Raw genomic sequence first — 23,741 nt, forward strand, 5'->3', positions numbered from 1 at the left:
GGATAAGACAAAAACACGGGTTGGATATTGGGTTCATGATGTACTGGCTCATTATATAAATTTTGCTAATTTTTAACTAAAAAGCTTTAATGTAACACTACCATTTATATTAACTGTGTATAACTTACCAATAGCAGAGTTCAGTCGATGCCCGAAGCATTGTAGTCTTGTCCATCAGTTCAACTCAGCGGCTTTGATGATATTGGTCCCGCTATCTGTGGTGATACAGACCTGTCGGTCCTCGCGGAGTCCCCAGGAGGCGAGCGCATCTGCAAGTCCGTCTGCAATTGCTTTGCCCGTGTGATCCTCAGGAAAATAGACCGTCTGCAGGCATAAGCTGACAAGCTTCCAGTCTTGGTCAATAAAGTGGACTGTTAGGCTCAAGTATGGTTCTGAGGTTCGGCTTGACCACAGGTCAGCTGTGGTCGCAAAATATGACACTGACTTCAGTTGTTCCTCCACCCTTTCCCTTACTTCACCATAAAGTGCAGGGATAGCTGTGCGTGAAAAATATTTTCGCCCAGGGAGCTCGTATCTGGGGTCTATGACTGAAATCATTTTCCTGAATCCTACGTTTTCCACCGTACTAAACGACATGTCCTTAGCCAAGAAGTTTGTAACAGCCTTTGTAATGTCTTTATGACGTTTAGACTGTTTGTCATAAGGCATGAATGCAGCCATCTGTGTTTGCTGCATTGGTTTCTCTATTGACACAGCTGGTTTTGGGGATGAGGATGGTGGTATTGTTTCAGGTTGGCTTAAACTTTTATGGTGCCTCATCTTTTGACTCTCAGAATGTTCTATCGGGTGGAACTGCTTCAAATGGTGGAACAGATTTGATGTGTTCCCGCTGCTAGTCGGCACCACTCTCCGGCACATTTTGCAGCACGCTGAAACCTTAAGTTTATCCTATGTCTGATAGCCGAACCACTTCCATACTACTGAATTTGTCTTCCCTCTCTTATCAACTATTTCGTCGGAACGAGCTTCCACAAGTGAGGAGAAAGCAGTCACATTTGAATTGCGGTCCGGGGCGCTCATTTTGTAGTTAAAACTTGCCGCGGTGGAGATCAGCCTACAGGTGCGTACACACTGCCAGCGACATCGCGCGCGACAGGGACTCAATACCATTCATTTTCAATGCGAGCACAGCGACTTCCGGCGACACGAGCTGTCGCGACCGTTGGCGCTAGATGTGGGCGTGTCCAGTGACGCGACAGTTGAGAAGTTCGAGCGACTAACGGAAGCGACAGCCAATAGGAGAGACGACGGGAGAGCTAACGTGATCCTTCTCTCTCTCTCTCTCTCTCTCTCTCTCTCTCTCTCTCTCTCCTGCAGTAACGGAAAGATGGATGAAAGGCTAATTCTTGCTGTTAGAAATTTTCCAGTGCTCTATGATATGTCTCTTCCCATGTACAAGGACATTTTAAAGAAAAATACTGCGTGGAAAGGTGTATCTGAGATCGCGGGGATTTTATGGACCCAGACAGACCGACATTTGCATTTTCAGCGCAGATAAACAGCCACTCTGGCAAACAGCACGACTTGTTTCTCATTCATCTTTGATATAAAGCATTTTATGTACTGATTCCATTTATATTTAGTCTTTTCCCTCCAAAATGTTTGTTTTTAGTGGCAAGAAAAGAGATTCGCTGTCAACAGCAATGGAATGACATCCTTGAATGTCATTTATAAACGTTACTAGGCAACCAGTAGTGGGAACACCCACTAGCGACTTCACCGCCAGCCACTGGCGACCTGCAGCGATAAAGTCGCTGGCAGTGTGTACGCAGCTTACTACTGCTGAGCAGTGAGCACTGGCTGCGTGTCTGTGGTGTACGTCATCACAAAAGTAGCCTATTGTGTTCTGCTCTGACAACTGCGCGCCTAACGCCAGTCAGTGACAAATGCTGTTATGTATATTGAAATATCGAAAATGTGTTTAAAAATCATATCACCGTTATCGGAAAAATAAAATATCGCGATATATATTTATATTGAATTATTGTCCAGCCCTAATTTGAACTGAATTTTATTAAAGGTGATGTAGGGCGTGGCAATATGGCAAAAAACACGTTTTTGATTTTTAATTGATCTTATGGATTTTATTTCAACTTTATTCTTCATGATTCAAAATGCATGTGCTTTATTAGAATGCAAGGCAAACTGGTTAGGACAAATCAAAGTTGTTGTAATTATAGGAAACAAAGAAGTGCATTTTTTTTTTTTTTTTTTTTTTTTACAAATGCACCACAGGGAGAAGTTATAAGCATAGTGTAACATAATAAATACAAATTTAATAAACTTGTATTTTCAGTAATTCTAGATTAGCAAAATAATTCTTAACCAGTGTAGGTATTCATTTGATCTAAATTGTCTATCCAGAAAGTTACCTAGAAATTAATACCTCTAAATGGTCTAGTTTATCTAGGAAGTTATGTGTATATTCATAAACCCCTGCAGATAGAGGCGCACCCTCTAGCGGTTCACGCTGAGCAGCGCAGCAATATGAAATTTATCATTACAATTCAACACGCCAAGTTTGTCAAAATGATCGTTTGCCAAATGTTGGCTATTAGGGCTAGGTATCATTCAAAAATGTTCAATACCTTGACCTAGATACCAGTTTCTAAACTATACTTTTTTCAATAGTTTGGTCGGAAAAAAAAAAAAAAACTCAGCAGGAAAATTACGAACACCGGTAATACAGCTGGTTGGTCACTAGGTGGTACTGTGGGATAATTTTTGGTAATCATGGTTAGGCTTAAGCTTGCATAATAAAGCAAGACACCTTGATTTCAAACTTTGAACTTTTATTTTTTATTTATTTTAACTAAAAGATCAAATGAAACTGGAAAAAATTAAGTGTATTTAAAATGTCTTTTTAAAACTTTTTGAAAGATGGCTTGACAACAGTTGTGAACATCTCTCTGGCAAAGAACCTCATCTGTGCATTCTCTACCTGTCGGGTATTTCGTTATATAGGAAAATATATCATGTGTGTGAATACATTTTAATTCCCTCCTTCACTATATATATATATATATATAATAGATTAATGGAAAAACGAGACCAAAATCGTCATGGCATGGTCAAAGGCATCACTCTGACAATCATTGATCCGGAGATCATCGTCTTTCGGCACAACTTTAATGTGCATTTTCTTTCTATAAATTAACACAATGTTCGGATATTTTCTTGCTGTTTTTTTCCGACACATTCATAATCATTACTGCTGCGGCTCGCTTCGTGCGTGCGCTTGTAAAAATTATATTTTAAAGGCTCGTTATTACGGTTTAGTATTTCTCTGTAATGTAGAACAGCAGAGCAATATTACTGATAACATTCATTCTCAGCCATGGAACTCAAACCATTTTCTGATACTAGTGTTCTTCCTTGATGCCTAAACGCAGCCAATCACCAGTACTTTTAGATTTGGGCACATCTAGCATGCTACATGCCAAACTTGGTACCGAAAGACAAGACATTTTTCGATACTCTATTATTTAGAGGCAATTCGGTCTGTGCCTAAATTGTATTGGAACACTATACCCAGCCCTATTGGCTATAGATGCTGTACACTTGAAACTCGTCACAGAACAAAGCAATAATTAGCGATCTTTCTGAATCATCATCGCAAATGGTGTGGTGGATGTTATAGTCTGTAGCCTATCCATATGATTTAAAATGAAGCGTAACTAATGCCTTATTGGTGAAAAGAGAGGAGACCGTTCATCAACATGCACACGCCAATGCCAGTTATGGTCTTTAGCTGGTGTATACCTGTATGATGGACAAAGTTGAGCTAATTTTTATGCAAAATGTCATTCGTCGAGTGAATCGAAAAAATCGGAGAAACCACCTAACACTATGATGTGTAGTTTAAAAAATCTGGATGACACACAATTGTTGGTGCATGACAGTGTTTTAGCTTTTTTACTCCTCAGTAGTGGTTTGAATGTTGGGCTGTCTAGCCATTTGAGGTGTTTGATTCCTCCATGGTTTATGGTAAAAAAAACGAAATGGGTCACGAGTTTTGTCTTTCCTGACTCTGGAGCACGAACAGGAAGCCTGCTGGACTTGCATGCTCCAGAGAGCGCATGTGACTGTCACATGAAAACGCAGCTGAGAGCTTCACAGCTTCTGATTAGAAAAATATTTTTTTCGTATGTGAGATGAACGTCATTGAATTTGCTTTGGAGGCCTGAAATTTTAATTGACAACTGTCAGTGCCCGAAAAAACCTGTTTCTTCAATTCTCTCCATCTGACATGAAGCTGCTCCTCCATTTCTCCAACAGAATGTGTACATGTATGTGTATTTATCTTGCTATGCTGTGGTGATTTTGCATAACCATGATTGATGATAATTCCAAATAAATACCGGTTATCAAACTTCTATGGTTTATCGTGTCTACCGGTTGGTTTAGTGCCCGTGACGAGATTTCAATGGTCAAAACCGCACATCCATTTTCTTCTGTTGATGTGAAACTCTGGTAATACTCTTGTCTCTTCTGTAGGCCAATGGCTGTGGAATTGTGGAGAGCATCATGAACTGGGTGAAGTTTAAAGCTCAGACTCAGCTAAACAAGAAATGCTCTGCTGTCAAACACACCAAGATCAAAGGAGTGCCGAAGCTGGACGATGCCAACGACGCAGGTGAGCATATCAGAAGGTTCCTAGCGACCTTGTGCTCATTGGAAGGTAATAGCATTATGTCCACGTATCTTGAAGTTCTGTTCAGGGTGATGGTTTGTTTGTTTCAGGTGGGAAGAATTCTTCCGGCTGCACACTCATCCTGACTGAAGGAGACTCAGCCAAAACTCTGGCTGTGTCAGGTCTGGGTGTGGTGGGACGTGATCGTTACGGGGTCTTCCCATTGCGGGGTAAAATGCTCAACGTGCGGGAGGCGTCACACAAACAGGTACATTAACTTTTATTTCGAGTCTAAGTTTCACTGAACTAGACAAACTAGTTAGATCTGGTTTAAGATGCCATTGGAGTAGTGTAATGTTACTGTTATGAAAGTTGTGTCTGAAATGGTTTCACCACCTCACCTGTTTGAGACCCGTTTATTAACACAATGTTTTTCAATCAGTTGAGTACAGTAGTTTTCTGGCACATGTCTTATCTCTTCATTGAAGAAGAATTGTTGTTGTTTGTGTAGATCATGGAGAACTCTGAGATCAACAGCATCATAAAGATCCTGGGTCTGCAGTACAAGAAGAACTACAGTGACCCAGATTCACTCAAGAGCCTGCGCTATGGCAAACTCATGATCATGACAGATCAGGTCAGACTCCAGCACAGGAAGGCACTGGTGACGCAGATGCAGTGTGTTGTACATGTTGTAATGTTGGGTGATTGTGTCTTGTGCAGGATCAAGATGGGTCTCACATTAAAGGTCTTCTCATCAACTTCATCCATCATAACTGGCCCTCACTGCTGCGTCACAACTTCCTGGAGGAGTTCATCACACCTATCATTAAGGTACCTGACTACTAACGATGTAGTTGTCATCACTGTTGAAATAAATACTAAAAAGAAATGTCTATAATATTAAAGACTAGGAATGGTTAAAAATATAGATTTTTCTGATTCATCGCATTCTTCTTTCCAATGATCTTTCACTGTATGTTGAAAGTATGGCTTGACTCATTCCAAAGACACGATCCACGCAATCCATTTGTCATTGAATTATGTCTCTTAATATCCTTTCTCCTTTACAGTCAGTTGAGCAAAAACATTCAATTCTAATCACACAAAGCATGGTTGTGGTATAGAACGTCATTGGAAACTATTGCGATTATTCTAAGGGGAGCCTACAAGCTTGGCTAATGGCGTAACCATTATGGCATAACAAAGCATTCCCATAAACTTTCTATGGCGGTACACTGGCTAGGAGACAGGAGGCCATTCTTTTTGAATGGATGTCTATGGAGGAGATGCTTCAGAACACTGAATAAACTGCTTTTGTAAAGGAAACGGCTCATCAATTGTGCGCCTTTCTGTTAATCTTGAACTTGTTTTACACTAAAGTCAGATTTTCAGATAGTCCTTTTGAACTATGTGTGTGGAGTATGGATGTACCAATACTGGTATTGGAATCTGGTCCGATACCGTGCTCATGTAAACATGCCCCAAATAATGCACCAATACCAAAAACCAGTACCATCTGACGTATGAATGTCATTATGTAAACATTACATCATTTTTTTTTAAATTGCGTCATGTTCTAGTGACTTTATTTAATAGCAAAAGCTGTGATTTTAAAGAGATAAAATGCATGGTTTGAATGTGCAGTGCTTGTGAATGTGTGGAGCTGTTGTTTTGCAAACATGAAAGACACGAAGTTCTCATACCTTTTAGAGATCCTTGACTCATACACTCAAAACACCATCATGAGCATCACACGCACTGTCTGTAGCAAATGACAGCAGGCAGAGCGCTAATTCACTTTAGCGTGTGGCACATACAGACTACATAGTTAAATGGCAGCCTTTTTCGGTTTAATAATCAGTCGCGTAGCGACAGGCTTTTTTTTCCCAGAGTGGGAAGCTACCATCATGACGTCAGAGCTCCTTAGTCATACAACACAAACACTTCAAAATAATAGCTCAGTTTAATTAAGGGGAAAAGTGCGTCATAGATCACTACTGTATAGGTATTAACAGTGTAATACTAATAATAACTAGAATGTACATTTCCTGAAGAAAATGTGAGTGGTGCTTGCCGTGGCAAAACTCGTCAAACAGCATTTTATAACTGCTGAGATGTTTTTTTTTTTTACTCGGTTGCTAGGGTAACCCCTCCTTGTTGCTAGGCAGTCACCATAGTGATTCTAATCAAGTGTCTTTGCCATCCTGATTGAAATAAACCAACCCAGAAGTCTCTACGTTTTTCTGATGCAGAGATTAGGGTTGGGCGATGTCCCCTAAATTGGCAGTTGACGATGTTGACAGTAAAACATCGCGATGGACGATGATATCGTCGGTGGGGTGTGTGGGGGGGATTATATAATTTCATATAATTTTCAAAAATTATATGGAAAATTATAGTTTTGTTATTTTACTAACCCAACTAATGACTCGTCGGCGCTTTATCAGTAGGTTGCACGACACGTGAAGCATTTTTTTTTTTTAGCTTTCACTTAAGAGTTGTGCACTTTTTATTTTAATGTCTCTTTACATAAATACTATTTTCCACTTAAAAACTATAATTTCTTTATTTTACTCACTGATGAGCAAAAGGTGGAGGCAGAAATGACCATGTACCTGCAGGAAATGGCCATTGATGGGGAAGAGGACCCGCTGACTTGGTGGAAAACGAACGACAAAAGGTTTCCGTTCATGGCAAGATTAGCACGGAAATATCTGCGCATATGTGCTACCAGTACTCCATCAGAGCGGGTCTTCAGCACAGCGGGTAGTGTAGTTACTCCAATCCGCAGCTTATTAAAACCAGATAAAGTGAATATGTTGGTATTTCTGGCCAGAAACATCGAAATTTAAACATGGTCTATGGTGAAAGATATTAGACTTCTTTACGCATTTTTCGCCATCCGTTGCGGAGCTATTTGATTTTGCATATTATTTTTTTTAAACGTTCATGTGACCACTTTACAATATTTCAATAACATAATTTATTTTGTAGCCTGTGCTGAAGTTAATTGTGCTGCTAATTATAAGTGAAATGTTAATGCCGAGTTTCGGTCTGAGTGTTGTTCCTGTTTTCTTGTTCTTTATTTGTTGTTCTTCTATGTTTTAATAAATGTGTGTTCATATTCACCTTGTTTCTTTCATTTGATTTGATATTATGGATTTATGGCCAAGGAAATTTTTCTTTAAAAGTATTAACCAGACAAAAGTTATTTGACGTTCGCTGGTCTGGGTTTATCTTAAACTGCCGCTTCAGTGTATACAAGAGCTATGTGACAATGAGCAAGGTTTTCTGAGACACTACAACTAGGCTACTAATAATTAATTAATAAAGGCTATTTTCTTGTAGCCTACAACATAAAATATTTTAATCTAAATGTACAGTGTAAGACATGTAAAAAAAAGACAAGCTAACAATGTCAAGGTCAATATTTGTGTAGCCTACCTGACACGGTATTTTCACAGACTAACACGTCACGTCTCTGGCATATACTACAGTTTTTAAAATAGCATATATGCATTAGTTATATTCTCAATTTAATTTACAGAGCAATCCCTGCCAAGTTTTTAGGTTAACTATAGAAGAGACTAGGATTAGTGAGTCACACTAGCAAGACTCGCAAAAGGGGGCGTGGCATCACGATGGTGGCTCTACATCGTGATGTTGGTCAGCCATCACGATGGACGATGATATCGTCCCAGGTTTTTTCCTTGAAAAAAAATTAATTATCACACAAAATATAAAATCCGCACATTCAACCAAAACACACTTGGAAGTTTATGAGGACCATGTTGAGTGAAGTGTTTTAATTTTGACTGTCTCCACTCGTGCTCACTCTGTAGGTGTCCGGTAAGAAGCAGGAGATTTCTTTCTACAGTATCCCAGAGTTCAATATGTGGAAGGAGAAACAGAGTAACCTGAAATCCTGGAAGATCAAGTACTACAAAGGTTTGTCTCATGCGCCTGTGGTAGTCCTGATGGCAAACGTAAGCAAGGCTTTACTCTGCCCTCATCAATGTGTGTGTGTGGGACATGAAGGGGTGAGACTCACCGATGTGAGACTGCTCTTTTGCACTGGGGGTTTTTAATAAAAGGTTTAAAATTGGTTTTAAACGTGTGAGGTTGTTTGAGTCACGTGTAATGTTCTGTCCGTCTGTTTTCAGGTTTGGGTACCAGCACATCTAAAGAGGCCAAAGAGTATTTTTCAGATATGGCGAGACATCGAATCCCCTTTAAGTACTCTGGACTGGCTGATGATGAGGCGATTACCCTGGTAACCATGTCATAGCGCTATATACTTTATATATTACTGTCACCTTAGGAAATGAAGGAACGACTTCTGTTGCTTTTGTTCCGTTTGTATTGATTTAACAGATATAAGTGTAATATGTTGGGCTGGACAGTAACTGCATCTAAGATTTAAACTTTGAATCTGTTCAAACCATCTTTCATCAAATTGATCAACTTTTTCATCAAGAACTTCTCAAATTTTCACAGAATTCTGGCAGTATGACCCAGCACTAGTAATATCTGAATACCAAATAAATAATTAGCTGCAGCCTGACTTGGCTAGTTTGAGGCTTGTAAGGTTTTAATTTATTTATGCAATGTGTTTGTGTCCTTTTGCAGGCCTTTAGTAAGAAGAAGGTGGAGGAGAGGAAGGAATGGCTGACTAGCTTCATGATCAACAGACGTCAGCGCAGAGAACACAACCTGCCTGAGGTACCTCAATATAGACACATGATGTGCTTACACATGGAGTTGTGCTCTGTGTGCCGTCAGGAAGACTCATCTTGTCTGTGCTTTTTGCAGGAGTATTTGTATGGACAGGAGACCACGTCCCTCTCCTACCATGACTTTGTCAATAAAGAATTGGTGCTGTTCTCTAACTCTGACAATGAGAGGTCCATTCCCTGCTCAGTGGATGGTGAGAGACATGCACCAACATCATGACATTTTCCTGAGCAGTCTGTTGCAGAGGAGTAATGTTTGTTGTTTTGTGGGTCAGGTCTGAAGCCGGGTCAGAGGAAGGTGCTGTTCTGCTGTTTTAAGAGGAATGATAAGCGAGAGGTGAAGGTCGCTCAGTTGGCTGGATCAGTGGCTGAGATGTCGGCCTACCATCACGGAGAGGTGAGCACTCGTATTGCTCCAGTCAATGATAGCACTCCATTCTTTGTGCCATCTGTAGATGAAAGACTTCATTGGGTGTCTTGCAAATTAAAGGAATACTTCTGGTTCAATACAATTTAAGCTTTATCAACAGCATACGTGTTATGCTTTTAAATGCCACAGACACTATTGATTTGCCCCTCAGTTACATAAATATCTTGGCTCAGGTCTGTCAATTTAGAAGACATTAATGTAACCCCGCTGGAGTCGTATAGATGTTTATGCTGACTTTCTGTGATTCTTGGTCTTTCAAAAGTCTGATCACCATACACTTGCATGTTAATGACCTGCTGAGCTAAGATATTTTTCTTCAAATGTGTTCTGGTGAGGAAAGAAAGTCAAACATGGTGGGATATCATGAGGGTCAGTAAATAATGAATTTAATTTTTGGGTGAACTATCCCTTTCAAATGAGCTGAGTATATTGGCATCTGCTCAGTCAGTGATTTAAAAAATGTACTGTATTTCGACCACTTTTCAGCTCAAATAACGGTTTTCTTTAGAATAATTGATAAGTACAAACAAATGAGCTTAACAGTTCTGCTTTTACATCCTTTGGTAATCTTGCCCCATACACTTTAATTGTAAATACTGGTGTGTTTCTGTAAATTTTAATTTAGTTTTTACAAACTGAGGGGTGAGCATGTCAACAGCATGCACTGATGCGGTCCGTAGATGAAGAACAATCAACTTCAGCTCCAGGGTTCGTACGGGTGCTTGAAATCCTTGAAAATGCTTGAATTTTGATGTTGTGTTTTCAAGGTTTGAAAAGTGCTTAAATTTTGGATAAAATGCTTGAAATTGTATTTGTTCCCCACAATAAATACCTATGTGACTGAATAGTCTGTTTATTAAATGGAGAAATAAAATGTTAGAGAGCCTAAAATGAAAACTGCTGTGCGCGCGTGCATGTGTGACTGGCACTGCGATCTGCCGCACGTGTGACTCCGCCGTCCGCCCCCATGATGAAACCACTACTGCAACATGCCGGGAGGTTGTCGTTTCAATGAACGTTGGCTGGAAGATGTGAAATTCAAATCATGGATTAAACGGGGACAAACCCCACGAGTTGCCTGCGTGTAAAGTCTGCAAAAAGACGTGCAGCTTTTCACAATGGGCTGAGTCTGCTCTCTCGAGTCACATGAAAGGTAAGTGATAAACTTTTCAATTAAGTCAACTGAAGTAGCCTACTGTACACATTAGCGCCTATTTGTTTACGCTAGTAACTGCTAACTTAGCTAGGAATTCGCATTTTGTGACAGAGTACTTGGTGTGATGATGTAATGTTAGTATTGCATGTCCGTTACACGTTCATTTGTGAACATAGCCAAAGTTACAGCACAGTAAATGTAACGTTAACTACCCACAAATTAAAACCTGCAAACGTTAGTCCAGTGCATAACAACAATCGTTGATTGCTGAACAGAAATCGTGTCAGATGGAGTGTCATACATGCAATATTTACACTGCTCTATTCTAGTAGATAAATGTATATGTTTTGGCAATGAAATAATTTTTTATAATAATTAATTCATATAGGCTATTTATCAGGCAGGTGCACTGTCAGAGTCTTCTGGGTTAAAATGGAATTACAGGTTGTTGTTGCACTGTCTCAGATTTTGTTAAAACCTTGTCTATATCAAGAATGTGTGCCAAAACCAAGAAAAAATCTTAATTTTTTCAAATCCTGTCTTCATATTTTCAGCCCTTGAAATTACTTCAGTTTTACAGCCTGGAAATCACATTATCTGGGAAGCAATATTTGTACATTAAATTAATATAATGAAAAGTATTATTCACAGGCAGCCCACATTTTGTAGGGTGGAAGACAAACATGTAAATATGACTGAACCATTACAAGTTTGTACGGCACGCCCTGGATTTGGAAAAAAGTGTGAAAAGACTGACATTCAGGGTAGCATAAACTTTGAGCAAAATCTAAGAGAATGCAGCAACTGTTTTCCTGGATTCTGTCTGATTTGACACAGAATGACTCATTCCCATTCAGTGCTACTCTCCATAGCTGTCTTACTGTATGTTATGTTATGAACCATGAAGAGATTAAACATTTTAAAGGTGAAATTCAGCATTTATACAGCAACATAGTTAACTGACAACTATAATTTTCAGCATCTTACTGATAATTGTATTGAGAATAAACATAATTAAAAAAATAACATTTCCCTCCTATTTTTGTTGTTACATAGGAAAAAAGCACCAAGACCTGATGCGAAGTCATCTGAATACAGGTCCAGTAGTAAGTGATTTTTTTGGCCAGAAAAGCACAGCTACATCCATCAATAAAACCAGCAGGGACAGTGCAGTGGAAGCAGCCGGTGGAGTAGCCCCTCTACCATCCACATCCACTCCTCCAGTCCAGTCTTCTAATCCACATCAGGCAACCAGCAAGACCACAAGCACCATAAAATCATTTGTCAGCTCTAATCCAACACTTCAAGCAGAAATATGCTGGGCAACAAAAGTTGTAACCAGCCACTATTCCTACAAATCATGTGAGAATGCAGCAGACATGTTCAGAACCATGTTTTCTGACAGTGACATTGCAAAGCAGTTTACTTGTGGGGAGATAAAAGCAGCATACCTCACCACATTTGGGATTGCTCCTCATTTCTCTTCACTAATGAAGGCCAAAGCCAAGAAAGAGTCTGAATATGTTCTTCTGTTTGATGAAAGTCTAAATAGGGAAATTAAGAAAAGCCAGCTTGACATGCACATACAATTTTGGGATGATGATAAAGTAAACTCAAGGTACCTAACATCATTTTTCATGGGTCATCACACTGCAGAACAAATGCATGAGAAGGTTGAAAAAGTGTGTTCGGATATAGGCTTCCAGAACCTGATTCAGCTGTCGATGGATGGCCCAAATGTGAATTTGAAGCTTTTCTCACTGGCCCAGCAGAACATTGACAAACAAACAGGCAAGAAAATGTTAAATGTTGGAACTTGTGGATTGCATATACTACACAACTCCTTCAGAGCAGGGTGTGCATCCACAGACTGGGAGCTGGGAAATGCTCTGTCAGGCCTTAAATGGCTATTCAAGGATGTTCCAGCTCGCAGGGAGGACTACACAGAAGTCACTGGTTGCACATCCTTCCCTCTTGACTTCTGTAGTCATTGGTGGCTGGAAAATGTGGAGGTGGCTGAGTGTGCCCTTCAGATTTGGCCCTCTCTGAAAATGTACATCAGTGCTGCTAAAATGAAAACTGTAACAGAACCACTTACAAAGTCTTTCAAGACTGCTGAGATGATTGTGCAAGATGCCCTCTTCCCAGCAAAGCTGAACTTCTTTCTAATGGTAGCTAGGGAAATCACACCATTTTTGAAGTTATACCAGACGGACAAACCCATGCTGCCGTTTATGTGTGGTGATCTCACAAATATGCTGAGGAGTCTAATGGAGAAGTTTGTCAAGCCCAGTGTCATGAAGGATGCAACTACCCCTGTAAAGCTTCTTCAAGTTGACTCAGCAGAACAACTTAGTCAGCAGAACTGACTATGCTAACTCAGTCAACCACGTAGATGTCACCAAACTGAGAATCGGATTTGTTACAGAGCGAGCCCTAGAGCACATGAAACAAAACTCCTCTGAGAAGCTGAGCCTGGAGTTCAGACAGAACTGCAAGCTGTTTTTACTGAAGATGGTGTCCAAACTGTTTGAAAAGGCACCACTTAAATATCTGCTTGTTAGAGGCCTGTCTGTCCTTGATCCAAGGGTGCTCCTCAAAAGCAAAGAGACAAGTGTCCGAAAACTGTTCACTGTTTTACGACTCCTCGTGGAATCTGGCCACATTGAAGAACAAAGCTGTGATGACATTCTGAGGGAGTTTGGCCACTTTTATGACCACAATCTGATGTGTGCATCAGATTCCTTCAGGAATTTCAACCCACAGATGGGAAGGTTGGATGAATTCTACCATGAACATTTATCAAACAAGACAGAGTTTCGCCATCTCTGGGAGGTAGTAAAACTCGTCCTGGTCCTCTCACATGGTCAAGCCTCTGTTGAGAGAGGGTTTTCAGTTAGCAAAGAGGTGATGGTGGAGAACCTGAAAGAGCATTCTCTGATTGCTCAGCGGATCGTTCATGACCATGTGAACCATATTGGAGGGCTGCTCAACATAGTCTACACGAAGGAGCTGCTCCTCTCTGCAGCTGCTGCCAGACAGAAATATCACAATTATCTGGATGATCAAAAACGTCGAAAACAAGATGAGCAGACTGCTCAGAAGAGGAAGGGAGTAATAGAGGAGATAGGTGAGATCAAGGCCAAAAAGAAGAGGGTGGAGGAGGACATCAGGGTCCTCCTGAAATCTGCAGATAGTAATGCAGAGAAAGCTGAATCGGTTGGAAAACTCAGCTTCATCTCGAAATCAAATTGTCTTCGCAGAGCTGCAAAAGAAAAACAAAAAAGTCTGGAGGCTGTAGAAAAACAGCTAAACGACAACTTGATGGAGCTCAAACACACTCCTTCATAGGTCCTTAATGTACCATATGGCCTTAACATACAATGTTCTGTTTAGTGCAGTTTTTTTTTTTTATTCAACAGAGGGCGTAATTTTGGTGTATGTCTTGTTGTTGTTTTATTGTTGTTGTTTTTTTTTTTTCAACAGGAGTGGATAAAGTCCACTGAAGTCAACTTTAAGTTGACTTGTTTACTTGAGTTGATTGTTAAATTAAGTTAAATATGCACTTTGAGGTTATAGACCATATACATAAAATGTAACCTTTGGCCTAATCTTTATAACGCACATGTAGCACTTTTGGCCGCATATACTTTTGCACTATTTTGTGTTGTTAATTCTGTGTTTGACAACTCAAGTTGTTTTGATTTGCACAATATTGTTAAAAAAGGTCAATGAGCTGAATCTGATTGACTGTCTACCTCAAAGAGGAATGTTTGTATTTTTTATATTTTCAATAAATTAATTGAAAGTGAAGTGAACTTGTTGAGTGATTTTTGTTTGGGGTAATTGTTTTTACATTGATTCAGGCAGGTTAGATAGTAAGCAAAGTCTACTTAGACACTGATACATTTTGAAAAATAAAACTTGTGATTTGCTTAAATATCTGATACTTCTGCTGCTATTACAAAACACAATTTTGGCTGTTTATAGCATTTAATGCGATTTTAAAAATACAAAATATTAATTTTGACTATGTATTGGTATGTAATTAACGGTGGTGTAAGGTGCTGTAAAAAGCTGTAAAATGGACCTTGAAAGTGCTTGAATTTGATCATGGAAAAGGTGTACGAACCCTGCAGCTCAGTGTTACCAAATTTCTAGCTGCTTTTCTCATGTAAATGTGTTCTTTTCTCAGGTTTCTCTGATGATGACCATTGTGGGTTTGGCTCAGAATTTTGTGGGCAGTAACAATCTGAATCTGCTGCAGCCTCTTGGACAGTTCGGCACACGACTGCATGGAGGAAAAGACTCTGCCAGCCCCAGATACATCTTCACCATGCTCAGGTACATGTGCACACACAGCCCCAGATACATCATCTTCATATTGTTCTGGTTATATTTAATATGTAGATCTAGGCACTGGTTTGACATTAAATCTAAATGACATACACTGCCAATAACAAGGAATTCAAATGTCCAATTTCCTATTACATTACATACACTACATTCATTTTAAATGTTAATCTCTTTCCACTGTATTTCTCAGTTCTCTGGCTCGTCTGCTGTTCCCTGCGGTTGATGATAATATTGTGAAGTATAACTATGACGATAACTTGCGTGTGGAGCCTGAGTGGTACATTCCCATCATTCCTTTGGTGTTGGCTAACGGCGCAGAGGGCATCGGTACCGGCTGGGCCAGTCGCATCCCCAACTTTGATGTACGGGAGATCATCAACAATATACATCGCCTGCTGAATGGAGAAGAGCCGCTTCCCATGGTGAGAGAACCACATTTCCTATGCGTGTACAGTGACCTCAAAGTATTTGCACACTTCACAATGTCATTACATAATATCAAAGCAAGTGCCATCTGCAAACAAATGCTACTGGAGCTTTTCTCAGAACCAACTTTTCACTCTGACTTGAAACTAAACTGGTGTCAAGGTGTTTTTTAGTGGATGTATATTGATCACACAGGTGTCCAAGCAGAGGAACCTCAGGTGGAGTTCACTAGCAACATGTGCCACATTACTTTTTCATTATTTGAAACCTAATATGTATTGGTATCAAAAGTGTGCTTGTGCTCTCTTTAAATGACACTTGAGTTGATAGTTTATTAATGCAGTTACGTTTATATATCAAGTGTGCTTTAAGTGTCCAAATACTTTTCCCAAACACATTGTTATAAACCAGCATGTTCTGTTATTAACATTTAATGCTATGCCCATTGACGTGTAGCTACCCAGTTATAAGGGCTTCAAAGGCACCATTGAAGAACTGACGAAGAATCAGTACGTGAACAATGGAGAAGTGGCCATCATTGACTCCACCACCATCGAGATCACAGAGCTGCCCGTCAAAACATGGACTCAGGTTTGTGAACTCTGTTCTTATAATGGATGTTCTTGTGTCCCAGCTTAAAATACAGAGGCAAACATGAGTTAGCTGTTTGTAGGTTGAGTTGATATTGTTCTGTTTGTTTGAGTAGCCCATACAAGTGTCGCAGCGACTGAGTTTGGGATGGAACGATCTGTACAACCAATTCCCAACAGGGGTCGATTTTTGGAATGTTTTTAAGTTTGCAAGTTTTTATCAACTTTCATTCAACCCAAACGGAATGTGACTGAATTAAAGTCAAAGTTGGACTGCTCAAGTGTTTTGGAAAGTGATAAGCAAGTTGGGATAAAATATGGCAAACGTTCCAATAATGGAATGAATGTGCAGAAATGATTTACCTACAGTAAGACCAGAAACATAAGGTCAATTTTGATGTTATGTTGACCTGTCTCTGTCAGGCATACAAGGAGAATGTGCTGGAGGTGATGTTGAACGGCTCAGAAAAAGTTCCTCCTCTCATCACGGACTATAAGGAGTATCACACCGACACCACCGTGCGTTTCGTTGTCAAGATGACTGAGGATCGACTGAGAGAGGCAGAGGCCACCGGACTGCACAAAGTCTTCAAACTTCAGAACCCGCTCACCTGTAACTCCATGGTAAATGCGTACACATGTTTGAGTTTGACTGTCAGATGGTATACACGTAAAAACTTTGGCATAGTTCATTCAAAATAACAATTATGACATTTTTAATGGCTCATGTTGTTCCAAACCCATATGAGAATGGCTTGTTTGGAATACAGGAGGAATCGCACATTTTCACACAATAGCAGTTGAAATTGACTCCCTTTAAAGCGTAAAGCTCCCAAATATGTTCTTAAAGCAGTCCACGTGACTCGTACATGCCTCTTACTCTTGTTCTAAATGCATAAATGTTTTTTTGTGAGAACCTCTAATCTTTTCTCCTCTAACTTGACTATGGCCATAGCTCTCCTTTGCACATTCGTGAGAGAAGCTCATTCACAATGGCTCATACCGAAAGCAAAAACAGCACAAGTTCTCATGTGACTAATCTTTTGTCATGCACTACATGAGTATGTCTTGATGAAGTCCCATCTTCACCACTGACTGCTGTCCGTGTCATCCTCACGCAGGTGCTGTTTGATCATGTGGGCAGTCTGAAGAAGTACGAGTCTGTTCAGGACGTCCTGAAGGATTTCTTTGAGCTGCGGATGAAGTATTACGTCCTCAGGAAGGACTGGATGCTGGGAATGCTGGGAGCAGAAAGTGCCAAACTCTCCAACCAGGCCAGATTTATCTTGGAGAAGATTCAGGGCACTGTGGTGATCGGTGAGATGTGCTTTGAATCTATTGATTCAACACTGTGTGTGCGTGTGCGTATGCATGCATACTACCACCATTCAAAAGTTTTGAAACACTCATTCTTTATATAAAAAAAAAAAAATCACATTTTTAGAATAATAGTAAAGTCATCAAAACTATGTAATAACATAAATGGAACTATGGGAATTATGTTGTGACTAAACAAAATCCCAAACTGTTATATTTGATCATCTTCATAGTAGTCCCCCTTTGTCTATAATTAGACATGAATTCTTGAACTGAATGTTTGACTTGGAGGCAGATTTGATTTGTTACTAGGACTAAGACTTAATACGTGTTATTTTTAGAAAATAAACCCAAGAAGGAGCTCATTCGGATGCTTCAGCAGATGGGCTATGACTCAGATCCTGTGAAGGCCTGGAAACAAGCTCAGGAGAAGGTATGCCACAAAACTTGCATTCTTATCATTCTTCAATACTATTGCAGGTAATGGGAATTTATTTGCTATGTGTTTCAGGAAGCAGAAGAGGATGGTGGAGACGATGAGGAGGAGAAGGAGGACATGTCTGGTCCTGATTATAACTATCTGCTTAGCATGCCTATGTGGTTCCTGACTAAAGAGAAGAAAGACGAGCTGTGCAGACAGAGAGATGATAAGGTGAATGTGAATCTTTGATGAAGTGTTGAGCTGGTGTTTGATCCGACTGTGCAGTTGAATGTTCTTGCTCTGTTCTGCAGATGACTGAGCTGAACACACTGAAGAGGAAAGCTCCTTCTGATCTGTGGAGAGAAGATCTCGCTGCCTTCACAGATGAGCTGGAGGTAAAACTGCATGCATATCTCTTGATCTATAATGCTGTGTAATGGAGTTAAATAATTTTATTTTTAAAGGCAGGGTTTCTGTAGGTTCTTTAAGTCTTAAATTTACTTTAAATACATTTAAAGTCTTCAATATCTTAAATTTAAAATCATCCCTCTCTCTCATGCATTTAGAAGCTGACGCTTGAGTTATGTGTGAGCATGCAGAGAAGTGCAGTTTTACTGAACTATAAACCTTCATTAACCCATTAATCAGAAATGCAGCCATTTTTACATCTCTGTAAACCAGCTCCTGCTTATAATCGACAAAGCTATCAACATTGCAGTTTGCAAGCGCACGAGGTTGGAGCGTCTTTTGACACCTTTCAAATCATGGCGCTTCCTTATTTTACATTACCTTTGACAAAAATTGTGAATCTAACAGATCTACACAGCTGCAGAGTTAACCTGTTATATCTCATCTCCACCTCTCTCTTGAGCTCCATCTGACATACAGTGGTGGCCAAAAATATTTGCATTCTTGGTAAATATGAGCAAAGAAGGCTGTGGAAAAAAAATCTGCGTTTGATCTCATTCAAAATTAACATAATTCTAACCTTTTAATTGAAGTAAAAATTGAAAGAGGGGAAATATTTCATTAAATATTTTTCTTCAAAACACATTGGCTACAATTATTGGCACCCCTAGAAATTCTTATGAGTAAATATATATCTGAAGTACAGTACTGGTGAGAAGTTTTGAAAGACTTGACTGAAATGTTTCTCATGATCTTAATCTTTTGATCTGAAGGCGTATACCTAAATGTTGAAATTACTTCTGTAGACAAAAATATAATTGTGCCACCATTATAATTTATTTCAATGTATAACAAAACGAAATGGATGACTTGGACCAAATAGTAAAGAAAAGCAGTCAGTAAGTGCCCAACACAGATTGGAACTCCTTCAATACAGTTTAAAGTCACCTACATCACCACAAGTTGTTTGGGAGGGTTTCAAGAAAAGCCTCTGTTCACATCAAACAAAAAAACTCAAGCATCATCAATTTGACAAACACTACTGGAACTTCAAATGTGACATGGGTTCTATGTTCCGATGAAACAAAGAGCTTTTTGTCAGCAAACACCAGAGATGGGTTTGGCGCGCACAGAGATTAAGTACCCAATGCTCACGGTTATGTGTTTCTTGAATCTTGAATGTCGTGGGGATGTTTTTCTGCCACAGGTCCTGGACATCTTGTTCGTATATATGGCATCATGGACTCTATCAAATACCAACAGATAAAAAAAAATCTAAACCTGACTGCCTCTGCCAGAAAGCTTACAATGGGCCCTGGTTGGATCGTCCAGCAAGACAATGATTCAAAATCAACACAAATGTTTCACTGACCACAAAATCAAGTTTCTGCCATGGACATCCCAGTCCCCTGACCTTTTCCCCATAGAAAAGTTGTGGGTTTAACTGAAGAGGAGAGTCCACCAACATAGACCTCTGAATTTTAAGGATCTGTAGTGATTCGGTATGGACTAATAGTCTCAGATTCCTTGTGTTCTCCAGCCTCATTAGACATTATATGAGAAGATTCGGAGCTGTTATTTTGGCAAAGGGAGGTTGCAAAAAATATTGAATAAATGGGTGCCAATTATTAAGGCCATTGTGTTTTGGAGAGAAATATATATTTAATAATGGGATATTTCTAGGGCTGAAACGATTAGTCGATGTTCTCGACAATACAAAAATTGTCAACACATTTTCTTAGTCAGTCGTTTGATCTAATTTTGTATAACATGAGATGACATTAAACTGTAATGATGACTCGTGAGAGCAGCACTTCAGTTCACACCTGACTGATGAGCGGAAGAATGACACAGATCACAGAACAGATGTACTCTACACTTTACAAACCGCTTCAGCTGATGTAGAGCTCAAAGTATGAGGGAATTATAATGCAAAAATACAAAATAATTTAATACAGAAGCACTCTCGATGTGGAATATGTGGAGTCGGAACTCTTAAATGGAAACGACGGTGTTACATCTTAAATGCAGTTTTAATACGTTATAGCTTTATTAAAGTTCAAATAATACAGAAGCAGGTCATGTAATTAACTACAAATTCCGAAACGGGCATTTGTGTGGTCAGCGCCTCGGAGTTGTGCAAATGTCCCGATCTAAGGGGGAGAGAATGAAACTGCACCCGGCTGACACACCCTGTCACTGGGATGCTCGTCCCAAGCGCTCAAACTTGCTTCAGCTAGATTATAACGTGATGACTCTTGATTTATTGAATCCTCCTATATGTCACTGTGCGTTTCTTGTTGTGAAAAAAATTGGTAATAAGCAACTTTAAGAGCGAGGGTTTTTTTTTTTTTTTTTTTGTGTTAAAGATGGATTGACGTGAACAGAAGATGAGAGGTGTAGTCTTCACCCCATTATACACTGAAACTATATATATATATATATATTTTTTGTTTTTGACTTTTCTAATATAAATATGTAAAACTCCTTTAAAACAATGTACATTTACTTTAGCAGCTATACTGCAGAATAAAAAATTGTTATCTTTGAATATAACATTGCAAATCCTTTAAAAACAAAAAAGATTTATTCACCTCAGAAGCAGCATATCAGATATTCAGACTTGCTTTTAGAGAATAGATCTTGAATATAAGTATATTTTGTCTTTACTGCACTCGCAGAAGTATAACAAAGTGTAAAAATGCACTTCTATTCAAAATACACTGGATATTTAAGATTCATTCTCAAAGCAAGTCTAAATATCTTATGTTTTTTAAATATATATTTTATTTATTTATTTTTTATCTGTCTTAATTAGTGTTTTCATGTGTATCTGTGTGTAGCGTTTAGAGCAGAAGGAGCTGGAGTCTGTGAATGTGGTGACTCAGGTGAAGGGTAAAGCAGGCAAATCAAAAACGGTGAAGGTGAAGAACGAGACTATGCCCACACCTCAGGGCCGCCGCGTCATCCCCCGCATCACCAGCACCATGAAGGACCAGGCTGCCAAGAAGGAAGGAGCCAAACGAGGCAAAGCTGCCAAGGTGGTGTGTGTGTGTGTGCTGTCGGTGACTAGTATAACCAAGCTCTTGTATCATGTCATGAGCAACTGCAAATAAGAAAAAGATCCAAAACTGGAACTATCCATTTTATAAGATTGGTTCAATCTTTGGGTGGCAACAGCAATAGGGATACAGATGCCAGCTTTCAAAAAAGTGATTTAAGAGTTCTTCCGCAAAGAACAATTATTTCTTATGTTAACAATTTAAAGTTATCGCATTATAATTTAAGGGATGTTTATGTATTGGCTGTTTTTCAACAGTTTTACAAGTCTTCGAGTCAGATTTTACAGTCGTGATCATATGAAACATTTTCTGAATTGGTTTTGTATTGTGGATCCTGACAGAATGCTCCCTGTGTATTTTCAGAAGGAGGATGGTGGTGTGGTGATGAAGATGGAGTTTGATGAGGCAGACACTGAAGCTGATGGATCTGAAATGGGACTGACCGCAAGACTCACCAAGAAGATAAAGAAAGAGCCAGCAGCTAAAGGCAAGTGTGAGAGCACAAATACATGTACTGAATGAAACTGGAAGGAAATGGAAGGTCTAATTCAACTTCATTCCTATTCATTTTTTTTATGAAGTTACGCTCAACTTTTATTGACTCACTTGTATTGCTTCAGGTGTGTGGAGCCAGAGAACTTGTCAAAACAATTAGTGTGGCTTATAAGTGATATTACATTTTGTACCTCATGGTTCAGTACAAACAAAAGTAGGAGTCAGACTGAGAAGCATGTTGATGTTTCAGTCGTGTTGAAAACATGAGTGTAGGGCAAAATGACAGGCGCCTATGGTGGAGATTCAACTCCTAATATTAATGCGGTCGTAGTCTGTGTTAAAATAATTTGGCAAGATTATTGATTTTAGTGAAATTACTTGTAAGTGATATGACCGTTGTACCTCACGGTTCAATGCAAACAATAGTAGGACTGAGTCGCATGGACTAACAAATTGTGTTTGTTTCTGCTGTCATTCAAATCTATATATCAAAAAGTTGTGCATTTCACAAGCCTTCATTCTAACTCAAAACAATAACTTAATTAATAATGAATTTCTCTAAGATCACGGTGCATGAGCACAAAAAACACATGCATGCTTTTCAGCATTTAAGAACATTTTCATGTCAGTTTTAACTTTTTATAAATCCTGATTTGTTCCTCACTTTTAAAGTAGGATAAAATCCATGGAATTTAGATTGAATATCACATATAAACAAGCACTGATTGACTCAACTAATATCTCTCAAACAATAACACACCAGCAACGACGACCACACCTATTGTGTATGAAAGATGAACGAGCCAATGAGAGTATGACACGTCTAGCTCTGCCCCATATGTAGCCCCGCCTAATTCTGTGGGCTGCAGCCACATCCTCAACAAATGGACCGATTTAATTAATATCAAACTTTGTTTGCAAGAGAAAGTTCCGTGTACATTGCCAATGCATTATTTTCAGGGTTCGTACAAGGTGCTTGAATTTTGTCCTTGAAAATAGCTATTTTTATCAAGAGGTTTTTATTTTTATTTTATAAAGTTCTTGAATTTATAGATAATCTTAAACAGGTCAACAGGCCACTGCTGACGCATGATCATGTGACACCTGTTACTTTTGGCAGCGCTGCTCAGAATGGGTCAATCACAATCAAGTGTTACTGGAGGATTTAAAAAAATGTATATTTTATAGATACTGCTGTGGTGGATTTAACAAGTATGAATCCTTGCAACTATCAATTTTAATTACAATTTACTCAGCAGAGTGAAACAAATTATGTAAAATGTTTTGAATGCAGATCAATGGCACATTCAGTTTTGTGAACCGACTAGCGCCCCCTTGTGTAAATGTTGTCTCACAAAATAGGTTATTTCTGACATTTGTGACAATATCATGTCCCTTGACTTTTTGTAGTTATGAAAGCTTTCAAATAGCAAAAAATATAAACATATTTTTTATATATAATTTTATAATCTAACCTTTAATGATATGAAATGGCTTGACTCTGTTTTTTCTAATTTTTTAGAAATTAAATTTGAAATGGTTAATTTCCTGAAAAACATCCTTGTACCCTTCATGTGGTACACCACTTCTGTGACATGTTAAGTTATTTGTGTATTTATTTTTAATAAAAGCATTAGTGCAAGCCCGAACAAGTTTTCAAAAAAGCTAAACAAAATTATTATTAATAATT

The 23,741-nt window shown here is 39.1% G+C and overlaps 1 protein-coding gene across 1 annotated transcript in view; it reads left to right on the plus strand.

The window, feature by feature from the left end:
• top2a (DNA topoisomerase II alpha) overlaps positions 1-23,741 on the plus strand; it is a 69,129-nt gene that overhangs the window by 10,405 nt on the left and 34,983 nt on the right. The window contains exons 11-29 of the mRNA XM_052112414.1: positions 4,519-4,657; positions 4,765-4,922; positions 5,166-5,291; positions 5,378-5,488; positions 8,500-8,605; positions 8,821-8,930; positions 9,287-9,379; positions 9,470-9,584; positions 9,666-9,787; positions 15,172-15,320; positions 15,523-15,754; positions 16,215-16,349; positions 16,772-16,972; positions 17,470-17,665; positions 18,007-18,098; positions 18,177-18,317; positions 18,398-18,481; positions 21,338-21,535; positions 21,920-22,043. Coding sequence (XP_051968374.1) covers positions 4,519-4,657; positions 4,765-4,922; positions 5,166-5,291; positions 5,378-5,488; positions 8,500-8,605; positions 8,821-8,930; positions 9,287-9,379; positions 9,470-9,584; positions 9,666-9,787; positions 15,172-15,320; positions 15,523-15,754; positions 16,215-16,349; positions 16,772-16,972; positions 17,470-17,665; positions 18,007-18,098; positions 18,177-18,317; positions 18,398-18,481; positions 21,338-21,535; positions 21,920-22,043 — 2,632 coding nt within the window. The remainder of the gene's footprint in view (positions 1-4,518; positions 4,658-4,764; positions 4,923-5,165; positions 5,292-5,377; positions 5,489-8,499; positions 8,606-8,820; positions 8,931-9,286; positions 9,380-9,469; positions 9,585-9,665; positions 9,788-15,171; positions 15,321-15,522; positions 15,755-16,214; positions 16,350-16,771; positions 16,973-17,469; positions 17,666-18,006; positions 18,099-18,176; positions 18,318-18,397; positions 18,482-21,337; positions 21,536-21,919; positions 22,044-23,741) is intronic.

Source organism: Xyrauchen texanus, chromosome 40 (genome assembly GCF_025860055.1).
Source record: "Xyrauchen texanus isolate HMW12.3.18 chromosome 40, RBS_HiC_50CHRs, whole genome shotgun sequence".
Taxonomy (NCBI): Eukaryota; Metazoa; Chordata; class Actinopteri; order Cypriniformes; family Catostomidae; genus Xyrauchen; species Xyrauchen texanus.